The 22,644-nt window shown below is 41.7% G+C and overlaps 1 protein-coding gene across 8 annotated transcripts in view; it reads left to right on the plus strand.

Moving 5' to 3' along the window:
- Positions 1-22,644, plus strand: part of Cnnm1 (cyclin and CBS domain divalent metal cation transport mediator 1) — a 54,426-nt gene that overhangs the window by 14,384 nt on the left and 17,398 nt on the right. For 2 of the 8 annotated variants that reach the window (XM_047552311.1, XM_047552307.1), the window contains exons 2-8: positions 9,996-10,139; positions 13,096-13,236; positions 14,278-14,447; positions 16,180-16,279; positions 16,731-16,778; positions 18,932-19,003; positions 20,083-20,145. In XM_047552311.1, coding sequence (XP_047408267.1) covers positions 9,996-10,139; positions 13,096-13,236; positions 14,278-14,447; positions 16,180-16,279; positions 16,731-16,778; positions 18,932-19,003; positions 20,083-20,145 — 738 coding nt within the window. The remainder of the gene's footprint in view (positions 1-9,995; positions 10,140-13,095; positions 13,237-14,277; positions 14,448-16,179; positions 16,280-16,730; positions 16,779-18,931; positions 19,004-20,082; positions 20,146-22,644) is intronic. The other 6 variants (XM_047552312.1, XM_047552309.1, XM_047552313.1 and 3 more) reach the window with 4 other exon arrangements.

The raw sequence follows: 22,644 nt of genomic DNA on the forward strand, positions 1-22,644 counted from the left end.
TGGAAATCTAGTCCTTAGGGGAAGGGTGATGATGACATTTAAAGTGATGGACTGTGCTGAGAGTTTTAATCAAGAGAAAGAGAGAAGAGCAGAGAATCAGGAACTGGAGCAGAGGTTCTTACTGCAGCAGCTCATTGAAATCACCTAAAGTTTTGAACACCTCATACCAATGCACCCACCAAATCTAGATCAATGAGATCAGAATTTCTGTGGATAGGACATGGTTGTCAATAGGTTTTAGAGCTCCCCAGGTGATTCCAATGCACAACGAGCATTGAGAGTCACTGAGCTAGAGTCTTTAATATATATTTATCTGTAAATGAGGATAAACAAGGGAATCCACAATGCGAACAGAAAAGTAGCTGTCATAAGGATAGGAAGAAAATCAAGGTAGTCTAAACCAGTTCGTCTCAATCTCAAATTTGCATCAGAATCACTTGGAAATCTTTATAAAATGCAGATTCTGGCCCAGGGAATTAGGTTGGGACCTGAACTGATGCATCTCTCAAAGCTCCCAGTGATGAGAATGCTTCTGGTCCAAGCACTTTGAGTAGCAAGTGTCAAGAGCAGTGCTTCTCAAATTTTAATGTGCATAAGAATCATCCAGAGAACTCAGTATTTCAGGCTGTCCATGACCTCCTCGCTCCCAAGATCCTGATTCAGTAGGTCAGAAATGGGGTCCCAAAACAAGTGCCCAGGTGGTGTTCATGCTGCTACTCCAAGGAACACACTTGGAGTGGCAGCAAGTCACAATATCCAAGGTAAGAAAGAGAAGGTACTAGTACTGTCTACCCAGTGAATAAAAGATGCTGCAGGGACACCAGAAGAGCATAGAAAAACCACTATACTTTATAAGGTAAAGGTCATAAGTGAGGCAGAAACCATCAAATGATTTCTGTTTTCCTCAGTTCTCTATTTCCAGGCAATATGCCCTCCTCCTTGCTTCTATATTTTACCTTGGAAACAATTACCTTACCAAAGTGCTGTGGCTATTTTTGAAAGAGAGAGGAATCAAATCAATTATTTGATTTTTTTCCCAAGGCATAAGAAATATGCTAACAGCATCCTTGAGAGCTCTCTATGGGCTATGCCTAGCCCATCTAGAGCACATGAGGCTATATTTATTAAAGAGCCTTGAAGAATATTTCAACTTGTTCAAATACAATTTTAAATATAGTGTGATATTTCTGTCACTGCCTAACTTTCTGTATCTCCTAAACAGGATTTCCAACCTCCACAGTATTAAAATTTGGGCCTGAACAAGTTCTTATTGGGGGATAGAGGGAGTGAGTTATAATTATAGGATGGTTAGCCTCAACCTTCGTTTCAACCAACTACACACAGCCCTAAGTTGTGACAACCAAAATTGTCTACAGACATTGCCAAATGTTTCCTGGAGGGGCAAAATCACCCCTACTTGAGAACTACTCTTTAAAAGCAGTAGTAAAATGTAGTCACCCTTGGGCTGGGGTTGTAGCTCAATGGTAGAGTGCTTCCCTAGCATGTGTGAGGCACTGGGTTCAATTATCAGCACTGCATATACATAAATAAAAAATAAAGTTCTATTTTTAGTTAAAAAATCTTTTTTTTCAAATGTAGTCACCCCTCTAAGAAATCTGACTTATACTTTGGATATGTTGATGCTAGGTGGGGATGTGACAGAACCTTACGTAGAGAGTTACCAGTAACCAGAACTAGGAACGCCCTTTGGATTCTTAGGGCAACAGAAGGAAAAAAACAAAAGAATAAGAGCAAAACTAGTTTAACTTTGAGCAGTGGACAATTGAGAAATTTGGTTGACCTCAGACAGTCCAAGAGCCTAATAGTTCAGTACCGCAGTGCAGGACCTCAAGCTTAGTGTAAAAGTTACAGGAGACCCCTTCCCAAGCCCAGCATTCAAAGTTACCAACTACTTTCAGCCCGGTGTCAACGAAAATACCATAACCACCCACATCATTTGGGAGAAAGCAATAAACACCTTGCCATGACAGCTGCCCTTTGTTCCAGATGTTTCTTTTCTATCTTTTTGTGAATATTTAACATCTTGTGAGCCTTAACCAGTGCACCTGAGAGACTAGGATTTACTAGATATCTCAGTTCTTATTTCCCTTCCTCATAGATCATCAGATAAATAACTAAAATGACACAAAGCTTACCCATAAGCCAGTGGTTTTTAAACTTTAGCCTGCATCAAAACCACCTGTAAAACTTATTAAACCACAGACCACTGGGCTGCACCCCCAGAGACTCTGATTCACTTAGGTCTGGGATTGGGCCTGGGAATTTTCATTTCTAGCTAGTTCTTCAGTGATGCTGTTGCTGCTGTCCAAGGAACACACTTTGAGAACCATTTCCATAAACCAGAATAATAATTCTCAACTTTGGCTGTATATTAGAATTACCTAGGGGAACTTTTTAAACTACTCATGCCATGACCCCATCCCAAACCAATGAAATAGGAATTTCTGGGTGTGGGATTTAGTCAGTAAAGTGTATTTAAAGCTACACATGTGATCCTATCATACAGCCCAGCATTGAGAACCACTGAACTACATGAAATACATTCCAAAGCATTTGGAGTGCAGAGTCTTACCAGATGGTGCTGTTTAATAGAGGAAAGATGGATCAACATAAGTATCACTTAATCCTTGAGAGGTATGACTCAGACCCCTGGTGATTCCTTGAGGATTACTTCTCTAGCTCCAACTGAAACCAAACCTAACTCTATGTTCTAAGTAAGGCTCAAGCCATAGGTACCTATGCTCTATTTTGTGTCTCATTAGATGTGGGCAGCATTGGAGCTGGAGGTTGTAAATTAGAGAGTGGGAGGAAGTAGTCAAGGCTTGAGGGAAGCAAACCCTTAAGGGGGGTTAAGGAGTTCATAGCTGCTAAAAATCAGGAAAATGCAACTATCAGCAAGCCAAGCCAGCAGGACAGGGCTGGGCTTCTGTGGAGGCTGGATAGTAGGAGCATGTCAGGGATTCAAACGAGATGACAGACAATCTGTTGTTGCCAGTTTAGAACTAGGATACTGGTGATCCCAGAGGAAACTGCTTTTCACAACTCAGAGACAGATGTAGCCTTCGTTTTTAGGAAGTGTATTGCCATAAAATCCACTGTTTACCTTTCGACTCAGCCCAGAGGTTTCCCATCTATAGGGGTTTGGTGCCACAGTAGTATGCTAAAGGGACATATACAAATGCCTCATGAAAAATGCATTCAAGAAGGTTCTATCCAAAAAATTACCTCTTGCTTCTACTCTATCCTAGTGAGATACCATAATGTCCTTGGACTTAGCAGTGTTAAAGGTTATCACTTTGATTATTTTTGGAAACTGGAAGGTGAATTCTTCCAGGGCCCCCTTGCTCTGGACTTGACTGATAGTGTGCAGAGCAAACCACTTACCCTTGGCTACTGCTCCACATGTGCAGCTCAATGTGGCTTTGCTGTTCTGCACATGTCATCTCATTGGTTGTAAAGTAACTTCCCCCCTCAGGGAAAATGACCCCCACATGAGAGAGGACTAGTTAATTAAAGTTGAAAAAGAAGTTAACTTTTTTAAGACGATGCATAAGACACATGTGTCTCAGTAGATTCTAGAGCAAGCTGGGGACCTGGGAATCATTTCTGATTCATACAATGAGGGATTCAGGAAGTTCTCAAGAATATCCTCTCACAAATTCCATGAATCTTCTTCTGCACTCTGTATAAAGCCTCCTGGAAAACTGAAGTTCCATATCAGTGGCAATTATTGGCCTAAATTTTTTCTAGAAAGTTGGAGGAAAACAAATCAATGGACTCATAGTTGTTTGGAGGCATTTGAAAATTTGTGCTAGTCTGTAAAGGGATGGCTCAACAGGAAAGGCCACAGTTCCCATTTGCAGAATCTCATAGCAAGGCAGAAGAGGGAAATAGCCTAAATTTAAGCCACCCGCTCAAGTGTGCTATTAGGAAGTAAGCACAACACTCATCCATGGGAGGAGAAAGAATGCGGGTTAGAAACCATTGACAGCTGGTTTTGATGCAGACTAAAGTTTGAAAACCAGAAAAAGATGGAAACACTGAGGGAAATTAGAGCCCCTGCTGCTCCAAATTTGCCCGTTTGTGAGTCTTAAACACTCGTAAGCCATTCCTGAGAACTGATGAGACCTCTAATAAAAGCTATGAACCTCCTATACCAGCCTCATAGCTGTTTGTCCTTAATTCTCCCTCTCCCCTCGGTGGCCAAACCCTCATCCCTGTTCATCATTTCCACCTCCACAGAAAAGCAAAACATGGTGCCCTCTCCCCCATTTCTGGTCTCCCAGTGGCCTCACCTGTGTCTACTTTTGGTCCTTACATACTAGAGCACAAAACAATGATGTATGCTCTCAAGCAATATTTTACGCTGCACTGTTATCCATGTTCAAACCAGAATTGCTCTTCCATTTCAGCCTATTCTCCTAAGAAGCAGTCCCTATTTTTACTCACCTGTGTCATTTGTAATTTTGAGCTTCACTGGCTTTCTGTTTGTTCAAGTACAGAGTAGTATTATTTTTTAGTTGGATTTTTTAAAATAGCTTCATAGAGGTATAATTTACATACCATAAAATTCACCCTTTTAAAATGCATAATTTGTTTTCAGTCTGTTCATATAGTTATGCAACCATCACTTATTAGCTAATTCCAGAACATTTCATCACCTCCAAAAAACTGTGAAACCATCAGTTGATCACCCCATTCCCTTCTTTCCCCAGTTCCTGAATACCACTAATCTACTTCCTTCCTTTGTAGATTTGCCTATTTGGGAAATTTCATTTGAATGGAACCATATAACACATGGCTTTTGTGTCTGACTTCCTTCACTTAGCATAACGTTTTCAAGGTTCAGCTATGTTATCATATTATCTTACTCCTTTTTATGACCAGATAATATTCCATTGTGTGGATATACCACATTTTGTTTATTTAGGAGCATTTGAGTTGCTTCCACTTTTTGGCTATAGGAATAATGCTGCTCTGAAACATTTGTGTACAAGTGTTTGTGTGACATGTTTTCATTCCTGTAGGAGTGAAATTGCTGAATCATATGATAGTTTTGTGTCTGACATTTTGAAGAACTACCAGAATATCACCAGCAGTGACTGAGAGTTCCAGTTTTTTCACATCCTCCCCAACATTTGTTATTAGATGACTTTTTTATTATAGCTATTCTACTGGGTATGAAGTGGTATCTCATTCACATTTCAAATTGAATTTCCCTACTGATGACAATGTTAAGCATCTTCTCTAATGACATATATTTCTTAGAGAAATACCATTTCAAATCCTTGGTTCACTTTTTAATTGAGTTGTCTTTTCATGAGTTGTAATATCTTTATATAATCTGGATATAAGTCCTTTATCTGTAAATATTTTCTTCTGTGAATTTATCTTTCTTTTCACTTTTTTAATGGCATCCTTTGGTGTATAAATGAAAAGTTTGGTGAAGTCCCATTTGTCTGTTTTTTTTTTTTTTTCTTTGATTGTACTTTTTATGTTCTAGCTAAGAAACCCTTGCTTACTCTAAGGTCACAAAGCTTACTCCTACTTTTTCTTCTGAGAGTTTTATAATTTTCACTTTTATGTGTTTGATCCATTTTGAGTTCTTTTTTGTGTATGATTTCAGGTAGGTATCCAGCTTCATTCTTTTGCATGTGGCTATCCAGTTGCCAACTATTAATTATTGAGTTCATGATGTCAAACATCCTTTCATGCACATGATCCTGAAGAAATATCATTTCGAATCCTTGGTCACTTTTATTTTGTGGAGGGTGAGGATCAGGACAAGGACTTGCTGTGTTCCCCAGGCTGGTCTCCATCTCCTGAGCTCAGGTGATTCTTCTACCTTAACCTCCCAAGTAGCTGGGATTACAGACACATGTCATCATGCCTGGCCCTTTGCTGCCTTTTTTTTTTATGATGATGTACCAGGTACTATTTTAGATTCTGGGAAAACAGAGATAAATAATACATAACCATTGCTTTCTGTGGATCTTACCTTCATGGTGGTGGTGATGGGGAATCATGTAGAAATAGCAAATAACCTGGTGAAATAATGTGTGTATGATGCTGGCCCTGTGTTTGGCCCCTAGAGTGCAGATAGTAAATGGCACCTTCTTTGATAATAGTGTAAATAATGGCCATTATATTATAAACGTTAATCCTGAAGTATGCACAAAGTGCTGTGGCAGGGAGGGGTGACTGACTTGTCCATGTCTCCAGAGTGTCACTCACAGCACTTCTGGGGCCCAGGAAGAAGAGGAGTGTAGTGGGGAGGGCTCTTTGAGAGAGGACTGACCTCAGGTGTGTGTATCTTGGAAGTGGTTGGTTTTCTTGCCCTTGTTGAGTATCAGCTCAGAACATGTGATTACTGATCTCTGTCCCACTCTACCTAAGAAAGGATAGCTTCCTCCATTTCTTCATAGCTCCCTACAGATTCTGAAGGGAATTGTAAAGGCTAATTGTAAATTATGAAATGTTTCTAAATAGATTACATAGGTTCATTGTCTTGTCTTGAATATCTTATAAATAGAGCCTTTAAAATCTCTATTCCTTGATGATGGACCTCATAAATTATAGAGCTTTTTCATGTAGAAATTATAGTACTCTTTATAAAAATAGCAGAAGGTGTTAATTTATATAATTCTATCATATGAATCAATCACATTAATGGTGGAAAGTATTGCTGGGTTGCATTTGGGCTCCACATTCCAAAAGGAACCCATTATAAAAAATGATTTTAAGAAATCATTTTTCCAAGTTTTTCCACCATATTGGTCATTTGTTCTGTCATCTGCTAGCACATGTTAGTAGAGAAGTGAGAACAGGTGCCATAAGTTTAAGAAAAATGTGTTGGAATTTTTTTAAACCTTACACATATTCTAAAAATTAACATAACTTAATTAAAGCTACAAAACACTTTAGTCTGGTTGGGTAGGATGCAATTTTTTTAAAAGATAATTTTAGAACCACTGATACAGGACTTAAATCTTAATTTAAACACATAGTATTCTATCAAAAAAAAATGAAGGTTTTGCTGTGGATGGTAGTGCACACCTGCAATCCCAGTGGCTCAGGAAGCTGAGCTCAGGAGGATTGCAAGCTCAAGACCAGCCTCACCAACCTAGTGAGGCCCTAGGCAACTTAGAGAGACCCTGTCACAAAATGAAAAATAAAAAGGGCTGTGGATGTGGCTCAGTGGTTAAGCACCCCTGGGTTCCATCTGTGGTACAAAAATAAATAAAGGTTTTCATATATGATTTTAATATCATTTATCTACCAGCTATGGATTTTCATTCAGTCTTCAGCTTAGTTCAGTCCATCAGGCATGAATCGGCTGCCTGATACATGAAGAGATCTAACCCTGTTCAAGGGTATGATCCCTTGTCCTGAAGGAGCTCATAATTTGCAGGAGAAACACTGTCCAGTGTAGGTCACATACACTGCTAGTTACGAGAAGCAACAAATTCTGATACCTCCTCTAATGAAGTCATCAAAGGCTTAGGAGCACAAAGCAAGCAGTGGTTGTTCAAGCTTCTGAATGGGGCTGATCTGGAAGAACTTTCTCAAAGAGCTGGCACATGATGTGGAACCTGAAGGGCCAGCAGAGATGGGTCCAGGAAGGTCTATGTCTGAGCACAGACACAGAAAAGGTACACAGAAGAAACTGAGGATGTGAGATAACTTGGAACACCTGGAGTATGGAATGACCAAGGGATGTAGGAGGGCATACAGCGAGAAAGATAGGATCAAACCACAGTGTGCAGTCTTATTCTAGCTAACTAAGTGGTTTGGACTTGATTCTGTGGCACGAGGGAGCCATGTAGGACTGTGGCATGATCAGATCAGTAGAGAAGTAGTTCAGAGATTTGGATGAAGGTGGGGAAAAAAAATTAAAGACCATTCTTAGGTGAAGAAAGTACCATCTTTCCAATTTTATTTTAGTTAAAAATCCCAAGGAGTGGCTGTGTTTAAATTTTAATAGTTAATTATGCATCTGGCAAACTGACTACTTCTCCCACTTGATACTTTTTTTTGATTAATAGTATTTTTTATTCAGAAAAATTTTTATTTATGTCTGGATGATCTATCTAGTGGTGAGACAGGTATTTTGAAAATGCCCATTATTATTTTATTGTTTTCTACTCAATTCTTAATATTGAGAAGGATTTGTTTTATATGCATAGGTGCACCATTTTGTGGAGCATACTTCTTTACAATTATTTATTTTTTTAATTATTTATTTTTTCATTTTTTACAGACTGCATTTTGATTCATTCTACACAAATGGGGTACATCATTTCGTTTCTGTGGTTGTACACGATGTAGATTCATACCATTTGCATAATCATACCTGTTTGATACTTTTTAACAATGGCCAAGCAAGAACTGATAAAGCATGAACTTCCTTTTTAAATTTTTTTTTCTTTTGGAAAGAATAACATCTGAGTCAGTACCCCATATTTTCTCCTTAAATATCTTATAGCCAAGAGAAAGAACCACCTAGTTTTACATTTTAGAAAGAGAACCAGGAACTGTGTCTATACTACAGAAGAACACAGACTGACATGAAGCAGGACACTTAGGTAAGACTTCAGTCTCTAGGTTAGGACCAAAATCAGTTACTAGGTTTGCACTCTACCTCTGCCTCTCATCAGCTGTGCAAACTTAGGCATGGTACTTAAGCATTCTGTGCCTCAGATCTTTCATCTGTAAGATAAGGATAAGAGTAGTAGTCACCTCATGGGGGGCGGTTATGAGGATTAAATAAATTGACACATATAAAGTGCTCCAAATAGTGCCTGGACCATACTAAGAGCTCAATAAATACAGCAGAAATGTCTCCTCTCTGCTCGACAGTGTCCAGGCCTATGCTGGAGGCAGCTTGAAAGACTGGGGAGGCAAAGTCTGGGATTGGATCAGCTGAGACTGGTTGATCCACTTCCAAGAAGGCCTCTTCCATAACCTGTCTGGTTCTTTGCCCAGGTGTCTGCAAGTCTGCTAAGCTCGACCATCACCTAAGCACCTACCCGTGGCTTCTCCACCATAGTCGCCTCGGGGTAGTCATCAGACTTGTTAGTGTTTCTGCAACAAAAGTCACCTACCTTCTCTGACCTAACCTAAGAAGTGCCATACTGAACCTTTCCCATGCGCCATTGGTTGGAGCAGTCACAAGCCTGCCCAGGTTCAAGGGAAGGGTTATATACTTGTACTAGGAGAAAGCTCAAAGAAAAAATTTAACTGGTTTTGGGTTTTTAGGTAACTTACCTAAGAGATGTAAAAGTATAAGGTTTGCAGAGGCTGGGAAGAGCAGCACTGGGGAAGGATGCAGAGGTGATACTTGACCAGTACAGGAGTGTGGGTGGATAAGAGGAGCACCATAGGGCAACTGTAGTTGATGACAATTAATGGTGTATTTCAAAACAGCTAGTAGAGAGGATTTGACACAAAGAAATGTAGTGTCAAGGTGATGGATATGGCTGTAACCCTGATCTGATCCTTTCACATCGTGTAGGTGTATTGATATATCTTGCTGTATTATCAGCCCATAAATATGTACAACTATTATGTGTCAGTTAAAATCTAAAAATACAGTCATGTACCACATACTGAAGTTATAGTCAACAACAGACTGCATATCCAATGGTGGTCCCATAAGATTGTATTGCCTAGTGATGTCATAACTATCTTAGTGTGCATAAGTACACTCTGATGCTCACACAACAATGGCATTGCCTAGCAAGGCATGTCTTAAAACATGCCCCTATTGTTAAGCAACACACAATGGTATATTTCTTTAAAAAGTATAAGGTTTGCATGTATAAAAGCTTGCACACAGATTTCATATTTTAAGGAAGTCCAGGAATGAGTTCAGTCCTCATATTAGTCAGACAGCAAGTTTGTATCATTTTATCATAATGAAAATTATCTGAAAATGTCCCAGAAACTGAACTATGATTTCATTTGTTCTCTAGGAAAGTCTCATCTGGCCATTGTCCAGCGGGTGAATAATGAGGGAGAAGGGGACCCTTTTTATGAGGTGATGGGCATTGTCACGTTGGAGGACATCATAGAGGAGATCATCAAGTCAGAGATCCTGGATGAAACAGACCTCTACAGTAAGTGCAGGGCCTTGGCTGTTTCTCCAAGGTCATCTTATTTTCCTCCAAGACTCTCAGGGACGAATTAGCTTGGTGTATAGTGTGAAAGTGTGTCAGGGCAAGCCCTGTGCACTGATGTGTGACAGCCACCTCTGCCTGGTGCTGGCACAGCAAGGTACCATGACTTGAATCAGCCTGACTCACTGGGCATGTGCTAGCTAAGTGTGTATCAGGAGAGAAACTTCAGGAACTGAGCCTAGACTAGGGAAAGGATCCAGCCTCTGGATGAAAAAGAGACACAGTGTACACAACAGGGTGGCTAGAAGTCTTTCTGCCCTTGTATCTGCCCCCTGTTTTGTTCCTATATTGCCTTTTTGTATACCTGGAGGCAGGACCCAGGACCCCTGGAGTTCCACTCACACCAGACCACCAGTGAGCAATGGAGACTGTCTTGACATTGCCCTCCCCACACCTAAGACCAAAACTTAAATGTCCCTTCTTGGATGCTGCTCTTCTCCCCTATACCTTTTGACACTTCCACCCTGGGTTCCTCATTGTGCCTGCTCACCCCTGAAGCAAGCACCTGCCTGGCTCCTACCCCTCCTCTCCTCACCCTCCTGCCCCTAGCACCTCAGGAACAAAATGGACTCCTCTCTTTAGACACTGACTACTTTGACTTTCCAAACCTTAACAAAGTTTTGCTTGCAAACATCACCAAGGCATGCTTTGTCTCTGGGATAGGAATGTCTTCTAAATCCATGGAAGTCTCTGGGCCAAGAAGTGTTTCCTCCTCAGAACTTCATCTCCTGGGACAGTCATCCCTTGCCCTCTCCTCAGATGTCTCAGTTCAGTCCTCTGACCTTAGTTTGCTAGACGTAGCCTTTGAGAAACACTCCTGGGAAAAAAACATTGGTGCCACATGGCAGTTGAGTGATGCAGGAAGAGAGCCTCCCCTCTGGATCTAGATGAGCTCCAACCTGAAAGCTGGGCCAGGCCTTGACACAATGTCACAGTGTCACAGTGCCTCCTTCCAGGGACCTATTTTTCTGTGCTGGATTGGCCAGACTCTGAACAGGGATTGAGCTCAGAAATGGCCTCTCCATCTCCATTCCAGGCTCCCGTTTCCACCTCTGCCCGCACTCTTGCTCTGAAACTCCCAAGTGCCTCAGTAGAAACGATGGTGAAGATATTCACATTAGAGTATTAGTGTCTGAGAGTAGTTTAAATGAATATGGTCCTCTCGGGGCATTTGTTTAAACAACCTTAATAATCCAGATGCTCATTACTAAAATCAGAGAAATGAAGGGAGAGATCAGAGGAATGCTTTTGTAATAATTAAATATTGAATGCCATTCTGATGGGGGCGTGGGAGGGATATGTAGGCAAACGTGTCATACAAATCACAAGGACCTTGGGCTAGAGTTGTTACTCAGTGGTAGAGCACTTGCCTGGCATGTGTGAGGCCCTGGGTTTGATACTTAGCACCACATATAGATAAATACAAATAAAAGATCCACTGACAACTAAAAATATATTTTTTAAAAAATCAGAAGGTCCTGAACCTGGACTTGCTACTCATATGTTGAGTGATCCTCTTTCTACAGAAGAGGGTCAGGAATTTTCCACCCTTAAATAAATTTCTGGTGTGATTCTTTAAGAATTGTGAAAAGACGGAGGAGCCAGAAATGTTTCTTTTTACATGACCCTGAATTCTTATGTGATCTGGACACCTGGGTCTCCGCACCTAAGCAAAAGGAGTGTTGTTAAAGTAGGGACCAAATGACTACAAAGGTTCAGAGCTAAGGGCAGACCCACAAAAGTGGGTGGAAGGGCACTTCTCCCTTCTAGAAGGAAACCCAAAGGATCTGGAAGAAGCAGGTTCCAGAAGGAGAAGAAGTCAGATTCTGGAGTCTTGTTTCCTGCCCCAGGTTCATCCCCTTCCATTTCCACTGCCTCCAGCCCACTGGCACAAGTTCCTGCAGCCTTGTTGCTTTTCAGGTCAAGTTTGGAGAGATAAACCTTTCCTGTTCCCCTTAGCACAGAGGAGATAGGCTAGCACTTTCAAAATGTTTTCAAAACTCAGGGAACGCAAGAGAAAATGAAAAAAAAATCACCCCCACTAAATATATAGCTCTATTTTTTTCAAAGACAGCCTTAAAAAATAAGCAAGAAAAAAATTAAATTGGGGGAAGCAAATTTTCTCAGCGTATAATCACATGCCCAGTATATAGGCTCTCAGAGGCTCCAGACCCTGCCTAAGTCCCCTGCTTTTGTAGATTAGAGGTACATTCTGTTCTTCTCCTTTCTTTGTCACTGTATTTCCCCTGATTCATTCCCAGGGGCGGGGCTGGGGTTGAAGCATGAGAACTCTGGCTGGTAAGAAGGTGGCATGCCTCAGTTATTGCTCAGAGCATGGTTTCAATTAGCAGGAAGGGAACAGATGAACCCGGTTCTGGGGAAAGGAGGGGACAAAAGCAGAAATGCTTGGGGCCCCACCAATCCTCTTCATGCCAAGAATGCCAGTTCATTAGGTTTCTACGTATGACTGTATAAGCGCTTTCACATGAGGTCTCCTGTTGATGTTTCATAATAACTAGACTAGATAAGTAGAAGAGCTATTCTTAAATATATTTGCCCCCTTGTTTAGATTAAAGCAAACAAAAACTCTGATGCTTAGAGAGATTTCACAGCTGGTAAGTAGAGGGACTTGGGAACCCCAAGCCAGCCTTTCCTCCTTTTCCACTTCTACCACCTAAGAGTAGATCACACTGGGAAGTTGAGAGCCATCTCCCACCTGCTACCCCATGTCAGCCACCCCTCTCCCTGGAAAAGAGGTGTTGTGATGTCCCCAGTAGTTGGCCCTGCAGACATGACGTGATCTCAAAGGATCTATGTTCCCTATGACTCTTGTTAAGCTTCCAAAGACCAACACTGATTCTGAAATAGCTGAAATCTGTCCCCTGTGACCCTGCAGCCGACAATCGGAAAAAGCAAAGAGTCCCACACCGGGAGAGAAAACGGCATGACTTCTCCTTGTTTAAGCTCTCTGACTCGGAGATCAGAGTGAAGATCTCACCACAGCTTCTGCTGGCCACACACCGATTCATGGCCACAGGTAGGACCCTGCCCCGGTCTCCAGCCTACAGCAGCTCCAGCAGACCTAGGTGGGACCCGGGACCACCCACTGTAATACCTTCCAACTTCATCTCCACTTGTGGAGGCACCGAGAACCACTGTTAGGTTGCCTTCTATAGGGTGTCAGGATGCTTCTCACTGTCCTGAGAAGCTAAATATAAACTCCTTGTGAGGAAGGTTAAAAATTGCCTTTGAACTCTCTGAACTTCTCAACCATGCCTAATCAATGTGCTGACTTAGAATGAGCATATCCATCTCTTAAATTCAGTGTTTCATTAATACAGCATATATTTATTAAGTATACAGTGAATGTTAGCAAGTACCATTCCAGGTGCTGAAAAGTGGAAAATTTTAATTTAGGGCTTCTTGAAAATCAAGTTTTCAACATATGATCCAGTTCTGAATACAAATTTCTTTCAACCACAGGCTAATTTCCCAGAGCGAAGCAGCCAGATCTGTTTAATATAATCTAATAATATGCTAAATAATAAATGTATAATAATGTCTATTAATAAGTAAATGTGATGCAATGATGCTTCACCTTATTGACAACCTATCATTTAAATAAGTACCTGTCCCTATTAACTTGGATTTCATTTCATTTATCAGACAAATGTCATGCAAATAAGTCAGAATAAATTCTTTGTATTTTATTCTATGACAGTGTTAAAGTCTTTGTTCTCTATACGGCTTAGTTATCCATGCCCAACTTTAAATAAAAATCCAGGAGAAAATTAATAACAAACTCACATTTCCAGAATGGTGACCTATTTTTCCTGAGATGCGGTTGCAGAGACACATGTCTCCAGAAGGCATGAGGAAGGGCTTGAGATGCACACTTGGGCTTAGGATCCCTCATCCCCAGGGAATCAGAGAAGCCACACCAGCCTGGTACCCAGGGGTTTGAAGGGTATTCTGCACCAACTCAGCTGCGTCCACTCTGACTCCTTCCAGCTGCCACTACTGAAGTGGGCAGGGCATGGTAGGTGCTGACTCCTCCCTACCTTCCGCTGTCTCATAGAAGTGGAGCCTTTTAAGTCTCTGTACCTTTCGGAGAAGATCCTACTCCGGCTCCTGAAACATCCCAACGTGATCCAGGAGCTGAAGTTTGATGAGAAGAACAAGAAGGCCCCAGAACACTACCTCTACCAGCGCAACCGCCCTGTGGACTACTTTGTGCTGCTTCTACAGGTGAGTTGCAAAGTCAGGGAACTTGTAAGTGCAAGAGGAAGGCATCTGCAGAGCAAAGGGGAATGGCTTGCCTTCCTCCATGCCAGGTGCCAAGACTTGGCTGGCTGCCATGAGAGCAAGGCCACTGGGGCAAGCATTTCCGCATGACCTACTGGAGGGGCCGAGGCAGAGAAGACTGGTGTCCTGGGAGAGGCGAGATCTTTGATGACCTTTGGTCTGACCACTCAGTGATGTTTCAGGTGGGATTTTGCTTCTGAACTTCTGAAACTGCAGAATCCCAGGGATCTCCTTATTTCTGATTTATGCCCCAAGTGAAACTGTTCACTGCCTCATGAACTTTAGACAAGTCTTATTTAAACCCTTTCTCTGTCAAGCTGAAATCTCCCTGTTTCTGACTTCCACACTGGTCCTTATTGTGCTCTCTGGAGGGACATGGGACACATTCGCTCTCTATGCCACATTTTGAATATTCTCCCCTTCAGAGGACCAGGAAGAGAGAAGATGACCAAGTGAAATAAGCTCAGCATCTTCCCAGTATTTATTCAAGGATGATCACTTTCTGCCCTTGGTCAGATCTGTCTTGTGTAAGTGTCAGGTGTGGTCCCACTGGAACACTGTAGGTGCCCTGTCCTGGCCGCACCATGAACTCTGTCTCTGATTTCCTGTCTCTTCCCAACAGAATCATATGGACCCTAAAAATGGTGATGGTCTTGAGAACTTGATAAACTTCACGTGCACTTAGAAATTACCTCCCTTTGTTATGATCTACCTTAGCCTCTCTGCTCTGACACTATCATTTGCCTCTCAAATATCTTTCTATATAGCCTCAAAAAAAGGACCTTTTACAAAAATAGAGTCATATTCTTCAGTGTTGGCAACTGAGATGAGTCCTGTTACAATGTGTATATCACATAATACCACACACAACCTTTGCCTTACACTAATAAAAAAATCTTAGTTTTCAGGCTGGGGGTATAGCTCAGTTGGTAGAGTGCTTGCCTTGCAAGCACAAGGCCCTGGGTTCAAATCCATGGCACCACAAAAAAAAAAAAAATCTTAGTTTTCAAATAAAATGTGAAGGGAATAAAACTTTAGCAAGAGGGTAGGCTCAGAAATTGGAAAGATCTACCTTTAAAATTCCAATGTTGCCATTTTCTAACTAACCTTGACTGTTATTTAACTTCTCTGAGCCTCAAAATTGATACATTTGTAAACTAGGGATAAAAATGGTCTAGATCCCATGGGACTGTGGGGGTCAGTTGAATAAGAATCCATGCAGTGCATATAACAGTATCAGGTCCATCAACACATTATACACTACAGATTAGCCAAAACCATTATCTATAATTAATTCAAAAAGTTTCACACAAGATTAAATTTTTATCTCAACAAGACTTTTTTTTTAAAAAATGGTCTAATCTCAGACTAACCCAGTTGGGGGAATGTTTATGGAGCTCTGACTTTTGGCTAGTGCTTAGACCTGTGTCATGGGTGGGTCATTACTGTATGCAAGAACAGCTTGGTTATTCATGACTGGGTGCTCCTTTGTGAATAATGAAGTAATGAGTTTACTGCAAAGAACCACCAAAGTTGGAGGTACTGTTTCTGCAACATAAATCTGGATAGAATTAACATTGCCCCATGATAAAAGCAAAAACCTACTTGTTATTGAAGCAACATAATGCACCAGCCTACATAATACACACCCTCAGTACACTCCTTCTTTCTCCAGGGTAAAGTGGAAGTGGAGGTCGGTAAGGAAGGCCTTCGCTTTGAGAATGGAGCCTTTACCTACTATGGTGTCCCAGCCATCATGACCACTGCTTGCTCAGGTATTCCAGTTTCCAAGCCATGGCTTGTTGGGGAAGCAATGGAATGTCATAGAAAAATCATCTGGGCTCAAGTCTTGACTCTTCTTTTGACTCCTGCCACAGACCCTGGACAAGCCACTAATTTACTCAGCTTTATTTTCCTCTCTAAAAAATGTGCATAAGAATCACTTTTCATTCACTTTGTGCTTAAAAAAAAAAAAGTAAGGAAAAAACTAAGTTGGAAAAAGCCATCACATTATCACGTGTTGGGGATGGAGAGTGGTAATTTTCAGTGTGAAAGACAAGTTTATTTTGCTTTTTTATACTGTTTCCTAACTTCCCTTTGCTTGCCTGGTTTTTACAGGGTTAATTGGTACTGGGGGCATGGGGTGTGGAGTGGAAGTAGAGATTCCCATAAGAAGGTGTGTTTTCTGAATTGCCTCTGAAACCCACTGCATCCTTCTGTCCTTAGATAATGACGTGCGGAAGGTTGGAAGTCTGACTGGATCCTCTGTCTTTCGTATGTATCTCTCAAACCCCTTCCTCGTCCTTCCCATCGTGGTCCTGCCTCAGCCTACTCTGGGGACCTGGACCAAGCACTTTGAGCCTGGGCTGGGCTAACACAAATGCTGGCAGCCTCTTTGTAATACTCTGCCAGGAACACTGCCTCCTGCCAGGTACCCACAGACCACGGGGGCTCAGGTTCTGAGTGTCTGGAATGTTTTCTATGGCTTCTCTGCTCACATGCAAGTAATGAATGGTGGTAGCGGGTAGGTTTGTGATGGAGGCCCCATTTACTGCCACCTGCCAGGCATTGCAGGCGGGTGACTTGTGTGCTTTTGTGGAGGTTCAGTTTTTCCTTCTCTGCAATGATAATTCACCCTGGCCTTTATTTGAAAACCCTCATGTGCCATTATTTTGTCTTGTGGCGTTTGTCCTCAGTAAGAAGTGACTGTGAGATTTGGGGGTGTAAATCTCAGGCTGGTGCATTATGTTGCTTATCTGCTTCTCTTTCCTTGCTCACCACCTCTCAGCTGGTGACAAGATGGCTGCCAGCTGGCCTTGCATGCTGCTGGGGCAGGGGCGGGGGGGAGCTGGCACAGGGTTAATGGCTGGTTTGCTCTGCACCTTCTGTGCTGTACCTTCTTGCTGTTTCCTGTGTACAATTATTGCACATGTGTTTCGAGAGCATGGCATTTATTGTGATCGAAGTGTGGTCCAGAAAGAATTCTTTCTCTAGAATTCCTTTGGATTCACTAGTCTGAATTTTGCATTACATTCAGCTGCTAGTTTTTACAGTGGCCACTTAAATACCAAATGGGGTATTTGTTTCCTTTCATCATAACAACAATTTTACATATGCCTTATATTAGGATTTATTAGGGAATCCCAGAGTTTGATATCATAGTCCCCAGAACATAGAAAGGTAAATGCCATTTTAGAAGGAGAGAAACTAAAAAAATGACTAGCTCCAGATTACTCAGCAAGTTGGCACCTTACCTAGATTCATTCTGGTGTCCTGACTAGCTCATGTGGCACAATGAAATACAATTCTGGATCCATCATGTTCTCGGATGCAATTGCTATGTGGAAATAGTGGAACAACTGGCCATGTAATTTCACTTTCCAGCCCAGCAGATGACTGAAGTGAAGTCCAAGTATCTGCCACACCTAAGAACTTGAGTTGAAAATCTATTAAAAAAGTAAATAAATAAAAAGGTACATAATTATTCTTATGGAAGTCAACAATTCTCAATCAAGGTTGAGGAAGGAAGTATTAGTACTCAGCATAAGACTGCCAGATGGGTGAGGAACAGGTTTCTTTCTCAAAAGGAGATTTCCACTATCCATCACATTACAAACTGTTCCTGGAACTCTAATATATTCCTAGAAATGTTGGCCCTGTTCTAGGTCTTCCAGAAGACAAAAGAGATAGGAACTCTGAGGAAAAAAAAAAAGATTTGTGGGGCTTCAACCCACCCAATTTAAATGACCTTTAAATTGAAATGTCTTTTAAAAAATCCCCTGGCACTGCCAAGAAAAAGAAAAAAAAATTTATTTTGGTAAGAAGATCTTATCTTTTATCCTCCTTTCCTTACCTCCTGATTCTAATTCTTTCTGTCAAATCCTCAGTCTTATCAGTGAGACAAGAGTAAACTCCCAACACTACTCTCTCCTTTAAAACCTGTTAAGTAAAGGGAAGCATTAAACTCTCTCCCCATGCTCCTGAGCATCTTCATAAATCTTCCAGAGCAAAAAGAAATGATATTTGCCAATAGGGGTAAAGAGTGACATTTTCCATCCTCCGCCAAGCCCTTCCTGCTAGGGAAGTGACTTGTGAAATAATTGCAAAAGCCACCCACACCCCAGGTCCAGCAGTATCTTTTACTGGCCCAGAACTTTAGCTTTTAGGTTGAAGGATGGCTTAATCCTAAACTGCAGGGCAGTAAACGCTTGCAATGGGATCTTGACCTAGCAAACTCTCCCACCCTTGATGCCAGCCTATAGCTTAAATAACCTCTAAGGGTGAGAAGTAAAACAAAGAATTTACCAGAACACTGGCCCTATGACCTATGTTGAACTGAGGTTACAAGGAATTCTCTCTGGTTTTCCTGGGTGGGGCGAAGGGAACATAATCCACACTGTCTCCTTTATCTTGGTTCTGATTTCCAGCAATCCAGGAGACCATAGTGAGTGAGCCTGACTCTGAAGGAACCTTGCCTGAGCTCAGGGCAGCCAGAACAGGTGCGGGAGGGCAGAGAACATGTATCCTGTTTGGTGGTGCATGCTCTTAACTAAAAAACTATGATACTTCTTGAAGCTATGGGGTTTCTTACTCCAGTGTGTCTAATTAACACTTCACATTAGAATTAATAATTATCTTGGATGCATAAAGCCCCATTTCCCACTGCCCGGCATGGATAAGTAATTTCAGATAAAATCCTGCCGTGTAGGAAATAAGGCCTCAGGAATTGTTTCTGTGTGCCTCCACCTGCAGACTGACTTTGACTCCTTGGAAGGGACTCTGGGAACAATCAGATAAGACAGGTGAAGACAGATTCTCAGGAAGAAACTCCAATTGATGAGGATCAAAGAGGGGAAAGGACCAGAAGTTGCTACACTCTCCACCCCACCTAGGACCATTTGATAGCCAGCAAGAACCATTTCTGACAGTAGGAAGAGAGAGAAGGAAAAGGAGATAGACTGGTGCTTCAGAGCTCTTGTATTTGCTAAGAAGTGACTGAGATTTAATTCATCAAGTTGATTCACATTAAAACCACTAGAATGCTGCCCTTCCCTTGTCCCTGTTCTCTAGCAATACGCAATTGCTTATTGGCATCGTGACCCCGAGGGAGCACATAACTTCCTCCCAGATGGCCCTAGCAGGAGTATGCACTTGGCTTCCAGGCTTCTGAATGCTGCGCAAGGATGCACAAGGCAGCTGGGAAGCCCCGTGGAATGCAGTGCTGGCCTCCCAGGACATTTGCTGGCTGAAGGTGGGCACCTGAGAGAGAATGCTGCCTACACACTCCCCACGGGGGCTGTCAGTGCTTGTCATTGGCATCTCTGGTTCCCTCTGAGGTTATTGCGCATTTTTTCTGAAGACCTTTAGCAAAGTCCATTTTATTTTCTTGTCTGTCTGGAAAGTGGCTTTGTAAGCAGATGCAGTTCCCATGTTTTCAGAAGCAAGATTCTTTTTGCAGAGAAATGTGATGTTGTGAAGATTCAGGAACAGACTGTCTTACCCACTTTGCTCTTTGTCTCTCTCCTTTTGTTTATCTTCCCCTTCGCAACTCACATATCCTTGGCCCCTGACTCTTTAGTGCCCGTCTCTGTGTCTCGTACCTTCGCCTTCAGCAGAGGGGACTCTCTGGCAGGCTCCCCAGGTAAACATGCATGGTGTCTCAGGTCTCCAGATCCTATGTAGTTTGCAGGAGGCCTTTGGTCTCCTGTCCTGCATGAGATCTAGTCTTTCCCAACAGGCACTCCCACCACTAGGGCATATTGCAGTATGCAAATAACATTCATTTGCACACACAGCCCAATAATTTCTAGTTCAACAGCATCATTTATGCATTTCCCTCCCCAGGGTGTATATACATGGAAAATGATGGGGATGAGGATAGTGTGAGTTTTTCCTATCACTTTTCTGACTGCAGAGTGGAGGGATATGGAGTACAGCAGGAAAAATAAAAAAAGAGGAAGAAATAATGGAACACTATGATTTATTTCTCCCTCTTTTTCTGCCATGTGATCTCTGCCTTGAGCTAACCCATTCCTCTTTTCCCAGTAATGTACCATGGGATAGTCATATTCCCCCTGACTCTGCTCACAGGATGCTGTATGTAAAAATTACAAAACATCTTTTCATTAGGTTTAACCTCTCATGTTAATTAAGATTGCTGTTTTCTTTTTAATCAAGTAGAACCTCATAGAGCTACTCGGGAACTCAGTGGTTAAATAGAATGTAATGAATCTGAACTAATAGCTGTTTATATTGTTTTCTTCTCCAGAGGTTATTCTCTTAGGCCCACAGAGCAAGTAATGACCAAAGCAGGGATTTGTTTGTTCAATTACCCTGCTGCTAGAATGCAGTCCCATTTCCTATTGTCTCTACATCTGTGTCCCTTACCCAGTGTGCCATCACACCCTCAGACATGAAGAATACAGTTATGTTTTGCTGTCTGGATTGTAGACCCTGAACATCGTAAAGGGCTATGTCCTGAGACCTTAAACCCCCCTATCGGCAACTTCAGAAGTATTTATGTTGACTTTTTTTTTCTCCAAAATCACATTTTTCCATCAAAAACCATCTGGTTACCATGTTTATCTGTTCAAGACAAGTTAACCACCTTCTCAAATTTCACCAAAGTTTGCTCTTTCACTTGATGGTGATTTTCCACTAAAAAATAAAGTTTTCCATGCTCATGCCTTCATGATGAATACCAGGTAGTACAGTTGATGTGAGATGCCAGTCTGGCGTCCTTACCAGCTAAGTGGTCTATTCCTGCATGCCAGCAAAATTAGAAATGACCACATCATGGACCATCAAGATCCTTCACATGCGGTGAATCTCAGAGAATGCCAAGAGTTTGCTATGAATGTTCCACAGGGGACATATTTTTTAAAGATTTTCAACTAAAAGGATCAAAGCAGGGACATATTTCCCTTTTTAAGATTTTCTCAGTTTTTTCTTTTTTCCTTTTTTTTTTTTCATGGTACTGAGGATTGGCTCCAGGGGGCACTCAATCACTGAGCTATATCCCTAGTACTTTTTATGTTTTAGTTTGAGACAAGATCTCTCCAAGTTGCACAGGCTGTCCTTGAACTTGTGATCCTCCTGCCTCCCTCCACCCCATGAACAGTTGGAATTACAGGTGTGTGCTACCATGCCTGGCTGTATTTTCCTTTCAATTTAACTTTCAGTTAACCAGATGACCTGTTAATTTTAATTACTCAGTTTAAGAAAGGTTAATTCTAGTTCATTAGTATTTATTATGACAAACTTCATGGCAACCTAGTGTCAGACAGATTAAAATGACTCATTCTTGCTGTGCAGTCTCCCCCAGGAGGGGCTGAGTCTTTGACTCTGACTGGAGACAGAGTCAAACCTTCCCCCCAGTCTCTGTACAGTGGGTTTTCAACCCATTAAGAAACCCTGGGTACAGAGGTGAGAGCAAGGTCAGCCTTTCCCTGTTCTTGGTTCAGCTTTGCAGGGTGCTGGGTACAGCAGGAAAAAAAACAAGAAGTAGGGTCATAACCCCATCTGCACAGGAAAAAAGACAGATTTCAGAAATTAATAAAATTTTCAAGTTTAAAATTAAATCTGTTATTATTTTATTTGACCCCCACAGCCACCTTGGGAGATATGCAAGAATTATTATTAGAAAATAGTAACTAAAGAAACAAACTCATAAAGTAAGCCTTTGGGTCATGAAGTATGTGTAGTAAGTACAAAGAGGGCTGAAGACTAAAATCCAAACTTGAGAACCTGCACCCCTATTGCTTAGGACCTGTTGCACCTCTGAATATAGGTATTTTGCTCCCCCTAGAGGGCTGTGACTTACTTGCTTCAGCCGTGCTAATGAATATGCTGCTTACAATGGATTAAGACCAGGGGTTCCTGCACCAAATATTGCAAATAATGAATGTGTGATTGCACATCATTTCCAATAGGGCATTCTTTTCTATTTGACCCTGAGTTTGAGTAAGGAGAACTGAGTAGTTTGTGGATTACCTCCAGAGTGTCATGTAATTAGCCAACTTTGTAAGGGCTTTCATTTTAAAATGAAACTTCTGATTGGCGTTCCCTTTCCCCAGATTTATTTCTTATTTCTTCTCCTGATGGTAGTGATCATGTTGAGTTCCCCATTACAATCTTTCCA

Source organism: Sciurus carolinensis, chromosome 5 (assembly GCF_902686445.1).
Source record: "Sciurus carolinensis chromosome 5, mSciCar1.2, whole genome shotgun sequence".
NCBI classification, from domain to species: Eukaryota; Metazoa; Chordata; class Mammalia; order Rodentia; family Sciuridae; genus Sciurus; species Sciurus carolinensis.